This window comes from Panthera tigris, chromosome A1, assembly GCF_018350195.1.
Source record: "Panthera tigris isolate Pti1 chromosome A1, P.tigris_Pti1_mat1.1, whole genome shotgun sequence".
Taxonomy (NCBI): Eukaryota; Metazoa; Chordata; class Mammalia; order Carnivora; family Felidae; genus Panthera; species Panthera tigris.
The window spans coordinates 116087393-116096483 of NC_056660.1; the positions used below are offsets into that span (position 1 = coordinate 116087393).

The 9091-nt window shown below is 45.4% G+C and overlaps 1 protein-coding gene across 1 annotated transcript; it reads right to left on the reverse strand.

Moving 5' to 3' along the window:
* Positions 1–6250: 6250 nt before the first annotated feature.
* On the reverse strand, positions 6251–8343 carry CD14 (CD14 molecule). Its single transcript, XM_007077896.3, has 2 exons — positions 8166–8343; positions 6251–8076 (listed from the first exon to the last, which is right to left on the reverse strand). Exons 1-2 carry the CDS (start codon positions 8166–8168, stop codon positions 6955–6957), a joined length of 1125 nt encoding a protein of 374 aa, XP_007077958.2. The 5' UTR covers positions 8169–8343; the 3' UTR covers positions 6251–6954.
* Positions 8344–9091: the final 748 nt, after the last annotated feature.

The following is a 9091-nucleotide window of genomic DNA, read 5'->3' on the forward strand; positions in this document are numbered from 1 at the left end:
TCCTCAAAGATCCAGGTCAGCATTCCAATTTCTTCCAGTGTAGGTAAATCAATGTGGCTCACGAAGAGTCACTTCTGAATTGGAGAATAAGGGGTTTCTCGGGTGTTAGAGAAAACAACACTCCAGGGAAAAGAGTGGAAACTCTTGACTCAGGGTATGAGGAAAAGAATTGATGTCTGTTTGTTTCCAGATAAGGGCACAGGAACAAAAGAGGAAGCTACAGAGAGACTGATTTTGGCTCAGAAATGGAAGTCCTATGACCTCAGTCCTACTCTTGCAGCAAAAATTCACCACACCACACCGGATATCCAACCTCATTGTGTATGCAGAAGTGGATCCCTTGCTTGTTATAATCCATCTCTTACTCCTTGTTACTTCCTTCCCTGTCTAGGGGGCATTTTTCAGCCACACCCTCATCAATGCAACTTGCTCAATCCTTGGGTCTCACTTGGGCTGCCCTGCGAAAGCACTTCAAATTTTTCTCTGCCAGTTTTTAAGTTGTTGTTTGTTTATTTATTTTCAGAAGAAACTGTTTCATGTACAGCTGTAGATTCAGCGTATCAGTGGGAGAAGATGAATTCAGGATCTACCCACACCACCATTTTGAACAAGAACTTCTACCCACCCCCAATTTTGAATAACTAAATCCTACTCCTAGGCTGCTGTACACTATCAGATCAAAAAATACCATGTGCCTTGTGACTGGAACTCTGACGCATATTTTCTGGTCTCCAACCTCAGTTAGGCAAAAGTTTTTATTTGACCTTAGTGAAGAAAAACGCTGATCAGTTTTTTTTTTCTCACTTAGCTCATGGAAACATTAAAGCCCTCAGCTCACTCTTCCTGTTCATTTAATCAACTTTTTAGTGAAGATTAATGGAGTGTCTATGTGCCAGGCACTGTTTTAGGGACTAGAGTTTCAGAAATAAACAAGATTGACACAATTGGTTCTCTCATGGAGCTTCCAACATAATACTACTCAACAAACAAACAAGATATGAATAAAGATGATTTCCAGTTGAGGTTAAAGCTGTGACGAAAATAACACAGGATGTTGCCATCAGGATGATGAGGCAGGAGGGGCTCCTTCAATCCTGAACTATGAGGTGCCTGCCATAGGAAGATCTGTATTACAGCTTCAATTTTATAGAAGTTCCACAGTCTCCTGTTACCGCCAGAGCATCTTTGTCTAGATACTCTGCCTCCCAGCCTGGGACTAGAAGGTAACTGTTTGTGTACTTACCCTAAGGCCAACCCTTCTACTCGTGAAATAGGTACCAGTCCTTTTTTTACTTATTCAAGGACCTTCCTTCAGCAAGACTTCATTCTTTCTCCTGTATCAAGTTTTCCCTCTCTACTGAATTATTCCTATCTGCATACAACCATGCTATTTCTCTTATCTTAAAAACCAATGAACATAACATCATACTCAAGAGTGAAAGACTGAAAACTTACCCTCTAAGATCAGCATCAAGACAAGGATGCCCACTTTTGTCACTTCTATTTAACATAGTGGAATCCTAGCTAAAGAAATTAGGGGGGGAAAAGAAATGAAAGGCCACCAAACTGGAAAGGAAGAAGTAAAATTATCTCTGTTCACAGATGGCATGGTCTTATACATAGAAAATCATAAAGATTCCACACACACGGGGCACCTGGGTGGCTTAGTTGGTTAAGTGGCCAACTTTGGCTCACGTCATGATCTCATATTCCATGAGTTTGAGCTCTGTGTTGGCCTCTGTGCTGACAGTTCAGAGCCTGAAGCCTGCTTCGGATTGTGTCTCCCTCTCTCTCTGCGCCTCCCCTGCTCTCTCTCTCTCTCTTTCAAAAATAAATAAACATTAAAATTTTTGAAAAAACAAGGATCCATACATACCAAAAAAAGTCTGTTAAAATAAACAAAGTCAGCAAAGTTTCAGGATACAAAATCAACATACAAAATCCAATGAGTTTCTATACACTACTAATGAACAATCTGAACAGGAAATTAAGAAAACAATTCCATTTACAATAGCATCAGAAAGAATAAAATACTTAGGAATTAGCCAAAGAGATTAAAGACTTGTACAGTGAAAATTATAAAACATTGTTGAAAGAATTAAAGACACAAATGAATCGAAAATCATCCCATTTTGATGGATTAGAAGATTTTAAATTATTAAAGTATCAACACTCATCAAAGCAATCTACAGATTTAATGCAATTTCCATCAAAATTCAGGAGCATTTTATGCAGAAATTAAAAAATCCACCCTAAAATTCATATGGAATCTCCAGGGACCCCAAATAGCCAAAACAATCTTGAAAAAGAAGAACAAAGGAGATGCCTGGGTGGCTTGCTCAGTTAAGCCTTCCACTCTTGATTTCAGCTCAGGTCATGATCTCACGGTTAATGGGTTCGAGCCCTGTATTGGGCTCTGGGCTGACAGTGTGGAGCCTGCTTGGGATTCTCTCTTTCTCCCTCTCTCTCTGCCCCTCCCCCCAATCAAACGCTTGCATACACATGCATGCACTCTCTCTTTCCCTAAATAAATAAATAAACTTAAAAAAAAACAAAGGAGAACAAAGTTGGAGATCTCACATTGATTTCAAAACTTACTACAAACGTACAGTAATCACAACAGTGTAGTATTGACATAAACACGGATATATCGACCAATAGAATAGAGAGCCCAGAAATAAAAATCTCACATTTATGGTCAAAGGATTTGGATGAGAGAGCCTAGACCATTCGATGGGGAAAGGACAGACTTTTAAATAATGCTACTGAGAAAACCGTATACCCACATGCAAAAGAATGAAGTTGAACCCTTACCTTAAACATATATATCTCTACTGCTACCACCCTGATCCAGCCACCATCTGGTTTTTCTTAAACAACTTTATATTAAGATATAATTCAGAATACATAAAATTCACCCTTTTAAAGTCTCCATGTCATTGGTCTTTAGCATATTCCTATAGTCGTGCAGCCATCATCACTAATTTTAGATTTTCATCACCCACAAAAGAAATCCGGTACCCCATTCAAGGTCACTACCCATTTCCCATCCCAGCCACCACCATAGTCCTAAGCAACAGCATAACTGTTTCTATCTACCATCATTTCTTGACCGGGTTATTAATATAGCCTCCTAACTGGTTTTCTAATTTGCCCCCTGCAGATATTCTCAATGTAGCACCCAGAATGACCCTTTTAAAATGTAAACCACATTATGTTACTCTCTGCTCAAAATCCTCCCGTGGGTTTTTATTTCACCGAAAATAAAAGCCAAAGCTTTCCAGTGGCCTATAAACCTTAAAAAACTGTGGACCCTCATCTCACTGATGTCATCTCCTATATCTTCCAGAGCCTGTGTAGTGGATGATTCCTCTTTCCAGAATGTGTTTCCACCAGGTAACTGCAAGGCTCACTCTCTCACCTCTCTCACATCTTTGCTCAGAAGCCACATTCTCAGTTATGTCTTGCAATGTTTAATACTCACCCCCAATACTCTCCCCTTTTTGTCCCTGATCTATTTTTTTCAACAGCATTTATCTTCTAATACACTATAGACCTTACTCTCCCTGCTGCAATGTAAACACTTTATGAACAGGGACCTCTGCTGCTCTGTTCACTGATGTATCCTCAGCACTTGCAAGTGTTTGCCATGTGGTGGAAACTCACTAAACGAGTCTTGTTGAACAACGGAATAAACAAATGACCAGAGCATTCCGGACAGAGGGAAGAGCCAGTGTGAAAGGAAAGAATGCCAGAGTGGAGTGGCTACAATATGTTGAAGGGAGGGGACAGAGACAAAGATAGGGAAGGAAGCTAGGAGACTGCTGACCACTCTGTCCCTGTGCCCCCACCTGAAAAGTTCAGAATTCTCCTCTCACATCTCTGTCTCCTTTAAGGCCCCCCCCCTTCCTGCTTCCTAAAATGTTGACTGATGTTTTCCGAGTTTCCCTTCCCAGCAGTCTCCCTGCTTGCTCTATCCCCTCCAGGGCTCAGGGAGCTTTTCCATGGCTATCACTTCACAGTGATAGCACATGGCTAGCACTTCTGCAGTGCATTGCTCCTCAATTCTTGCATCCAGTCCAAACTCATCTTGTCAGACCTAAACCCCAAAAACCTACTAGCTACTGGATTTCTCCACAGGGAGTTCCCTAAAGCACTTCAAGCTCTGAAGTGCCCTTCCCCCAATCTTCTTTTTCTTTTAAATTTCCATCCCCTTGAGAAACCCTGCATCACCTAAACCGGAAATCTGAGTCATCCCATCTTCACTCACATTCAGGCATCCTGGGACCCATCAGTTCTGTTTCTTTCAGAGCTCCTGGAGCCATCCTTCCCCCACATCCCCATGTCTACTGCTGTCCCGGTCAGTAGTAAGAAAGCTCACTCTTTCTCACCTGGACTCATTCAATAACCTCCTCAGTGCTCCCTTAGAATCTGCTAATCCATCCTCCACGTGGTCACCTGTGGGCTTTTTCAAACACATGCCTGCTTCCATTAACTGTCCACTAAAAACCCATTAATAACTCCTCACACCCTGCAGGATTACCTCTATGTCCCTTCCTGACATGCTTTTAGTTATATTATCTCTCTTCTGCCCAGAGGAGAGAGATGGCTCCTAAGCTTAATTAGAGCAAAAGCTAAAGTTCTTACTATGTTCTATATTTACGGTGCTTCTCCAACTCCCTTTGGCAAGGGACCAAGTTTCTTTTTTAAAGTTGCAATCCTTGTGGATGATACTTTTATAAAATACAATTGAAACGTTGCTGCAATGTGAAATTTTATTAAAGTTTCTAAACATTCATTCTGGACTTTCTTAAAATTTATCTTGCCTCAGATGATATTTTGAGTAACATGGCTTTACAAGGCCCTACATAATCTGGCCCTGCTATTCTCTAATATTTTCTCTTACTGTTCTTCCCTTTCACCCCTGCTCACCCTGCTTCCCCCACATTGGCCTCCTTGCTGTTTCCTATAACATTCCAAAGCCCTCAGGATCTTTGTGCTTGCCATTGTCTCTACCTGAAATGCCATTCCGGAAGCTATCCTTAAGCTCACTTTCCCAATTCACTCTTGAGTTTGTTCAACTATCCCTCACCAGAGAGGCCTTCCTAACAATCCCATAGAACATATCAATCCTCAATGCTCTCTCCTCTTTCTCTTCACAGCACTTACCTTACTTTGATATATTATATGTTTATTGTCTTCTCCTCACCCCCACCATCCAACTAGAATCTGGACTCCGTATGAACCAGAACTTCTTTATGATTTCTGCTGTATCCACAGGGTTTAGCATCGTGCCTGGCACATAATTAGCACTTGAATGGATGAATGTCTCCAGCTTCCATCACCATGATCTCCAGCCCTACCGAATCAGTTATAATTCCCAGATCTGGCCATTATACTTTCAGGTTTCTGAGCCTTTTGAAGTGCCCATTTTTGCCTGGGAATGTCCTTCCTGAGGAAACACCTCTCAAGAGCTGGTTAAATGTCTCCTTTTCTGTACAGCCTTCCACAGAACCACCCTTCCCTCTTAGAGTTGATCCCTCCCACTCACTGAATCATAACTATCTTTTCTGTGTACATCTCCCTTATTGGATTGAGAACTCCCTGAGGACATGGATGTTTTGGATTCATCTTTGTATACCAGGATCCTAATGGGGCCTGAGGTTGAGCAGGGGCTCCATAATTTTGATGAAGAGTTCTCAAAGCTATTCAGATGAAAGGAGTTGCTTCAAGTGGTTAGTTCTCTGAGACAAGAAATGTTCCAAGAGGCTGGATGAAGTCCCTTGGGGACACTCCAGGGGGCCTCCTGACTGGGGGTGGGGGGAGGTTTATCTGTCCCCATGATTCTCTGCATCTGTGGTCTGGTAACCTGTGTAACTCTCCCACCAATGCTACTTTGCATCTTTCATCCCTACCTGTGTGGCTTTAGATACTAGAGGGAAGCAGATCAGTGGGCTGTGGTTATTTATATCCCCCTCCCTTCCCTCTCCCAGCTCCTCTGTGAGGCAAGTGTGTAGCTCTCTGATGGATGTGGCTGCCTCCTCGATGTACAGAAGAGACTCCTAGAAGGAACAATACCTCTTGGTCGATGCCCTGGGTCTCTGAAATAATGTGGTTTGGAGGGCACATGTGGTTAATTGCCCTGTGAAAGGTCTAAGAGGCTGTGAAGGGTCTAAGCTGTTATCCTATTTGCAATTCAAAGATCCAGCCAGGAAAAAAAAAAAAAAAAAAAAAAAAAGATCCAGCCAGAAACAATTATACACACATTTACTAACATAATGATCAGATCTCTGGTTCAGACACAGAATGTTTAATGACAGCATCTTGCAACAGTCCTCTGTGCCCAAATTCCCCGATGACACAGTGAAAGCCAAAATACCTGTGTGTGCCAAGCGGCTTTACATAGCAGAAGAGAAACCCTGGAATTATGAAACCCAGAGCTTATGTAGGACAGGTGGCATAGCTGTCCCTTCTCCCGGGAGGGTGGGAGAGATAAAGAGAGAATAAGTAAGTGGCTCTGGGTTTTATTGCCATTGACAGGGGGAGAAGCTGGCTCTTGGAAAGTGCACCACAGAGGAAACGTGCTGTAACTTGCTAGGCACGTTTATCACTCAGATATCCTTTAACACAGGTGCCAGTAAACTCCTCAGAAAGCTGGATTGCACGGAAACCTCTGTTTCTCACACACAGCCTAGACGGGCAATATTCCCTGCCTCTTGCACCCTTGAAGTTCTATTCTTAGGATGAAGAAAGTCTAAATATAATGGATTCCACATCCAGCTCTGTGCCTAGCACATCACAACACCCCGTACACACATCTGTTGAGTAAATGACATGAATCGTTGTTTCAGGTTTTAATGAACATGGGGCAGAGGGTTGGTTGATTAAGACGTCCTGACGAGGCTTCCCAGCAGCCAGGGCAATCTGAGCCAATTCATTAGTCTCTCCTGGGCTTTAGGCGAAGCCCCCCGCCCTTTGAAGCACCGCGAGGGTTCCGGACATCCCCACAGCCAAGGCCGAACGCGCACAGGCTTGGACCACGCCAGAGTTCATCGGGTCTTCTTGGTATTTGGGGGCTTCAGGGTCCATAAAGGGATTCCCGTCCAGTGTCAGGTTACTCACCTTGGGCAGCTCTTCTAGCCCCGGCACTCTGTTCAGCCTGTTGCACCTAAGATCTAGCACGCTGAGCTTGGCTGGCAGTCCCTTAGGCACCTGCTCCAGCCCAGCGAACGACAAGTTGAGAGAGTTCAGTGTGCTGGGCCAGACACATCCAGGAGCGCCTGGGGCGGTGGCGCGCAGCGAGTTGTGGCTGAGGTCTAGGCTGTGGGGTTGCACACCCGCCGCCGCCATGGCCACGCACACGCCGTTGGGCGTCTCCATCCCCGCGTTGCGTAAAGCCAGAGCCCGAAGGGCCGGGAATTTGTGCGGACAAAGAGCTGCAGTCAGTCCGTCCTCGCCCAGTCCGGGATTGTCCGATAAGTCTAAGGTGGTGAGAGCCGGAAAGGTGCGGAGTTGGGAGCAGGGAAAAGCAAGCGAGTGTGCTTGCGCAATATTCAGTACTTTGAGGCCCGGCTTGAGCCACTGCTGCAGTTCCGCGAGCCAGGCACCTCCCGTTGCCCACGACACGTTCCGGAGACTGAGGGTGGAGAGCGCAGGCCCGGTGGCTTCCAGAAGAAGCGGCGGCATCGCGCCGGTTACCTCCAGGTTCTGGAGCGTCAGTTCCTTGAGGCGGGAATATGAGAGCGCACGCAGGAAGGCGACCAGAAGCACAGCAGGAACCTGTGCAGAGCCCACTGTGAGCCGCCGCAAGCGCAGAGCCTTGACCATGTCAGCATACTGCTTCGGGTCGGCGTCTGCGCCCTTTAGAAATTGTTCCAGGCTGCGGCCGCCGCCGTGGATCTCCACCTCGACGGCAGCCATACACTGGAAGGCGCTGGACCAGTCGGGCTGAGGATCCGTGAAGTTGCAGAAGCAGCGGACATCGTCGTCGTCCACTTCGCAGGGTTCTGGTGTGGTCTCAGAGACGCACCGCATTGGCAGCAGCAGCAGCAGCAGCAGCAAGCAGGGCGCGCGCACCTGGGAAGAGAGTGGAGGTCAGGGCGGCCCCAGCTAGTCCCTGGGGTTCTTCGAGTAGTTCCCTTTCGTCCCCAAGACCGTACACTCACCATGGTCGATTGGTGCTCGGAGACTCTGTCCTGGCAAGCTCAGGGAAGGGCTCTGGCTTCTTTCCCTGTGCAGCGGCACTCCCTGGTTCCTAGGCTCCCCACACGTTATTTGTCCTCTTTGGCGGCCTCTGAGAGTTTATGTAACCCTGGGGTGTCACTCTGTTACTTCCTTTGTGAACCCTGGTCACTCCCCACCTCTCTGCCACCCAACCGCTCTATGCACTACGGTTCTGGGAAATTTTGCAATGAGGGATTTTGCCAGGAGAGGGACTTTTGCGGGAAGGATATTGTAGCGCATCTGGAGTGCAATGCTCCAGGCAGTGCCCTGATGAGTCAGACACCCCAGGCTTGTTTGATAGTTATTGAGAAGGAAGGATCCCCAGTGCCGCAGGCCAGGACTTTTACCTCCCTCTGCCTCTATCCCAATGACTCAACTGGGGTAGTTTGCTTAACTTTTCTCTAGTTTTGGTGGTTACTATGAACTTACCAACACACCCAAATCCAATCACCTGAATATCCTCGGATATATAATTGGATATTTTGTGGAAGGAATTGCAAATTTCATCTGTTGACTCCAAGGGATAGGATGAGGTTTGAGAGAAGGAAGTAGGAAGAAGAAGTAGTCTGAAGAACAACTCTCTTCCTTTTTTTTTTTTTCTGCTGACTTGTTCTTTTTAAAACTTTATTAAGAAAGTAATAGCTTTCTTAAAAGTAGAAAGAAGTGTTTAACAGAGACACATTGGCCAGGTAGCTCCACCTCTTACAGTTTCCATGTTCTTATCCTGAAATTGAGAAACAAGGCATTTCTAACCCAGTTTGCCCCCTTGCACCTAGCTCTCCCCTCCCTTCCCCCCAACACAATTCCTGTGTCCTAGAAAGGAAAGGCTGGACCAATGTTGAATGAGGATTAATTAGTAACCTACCTG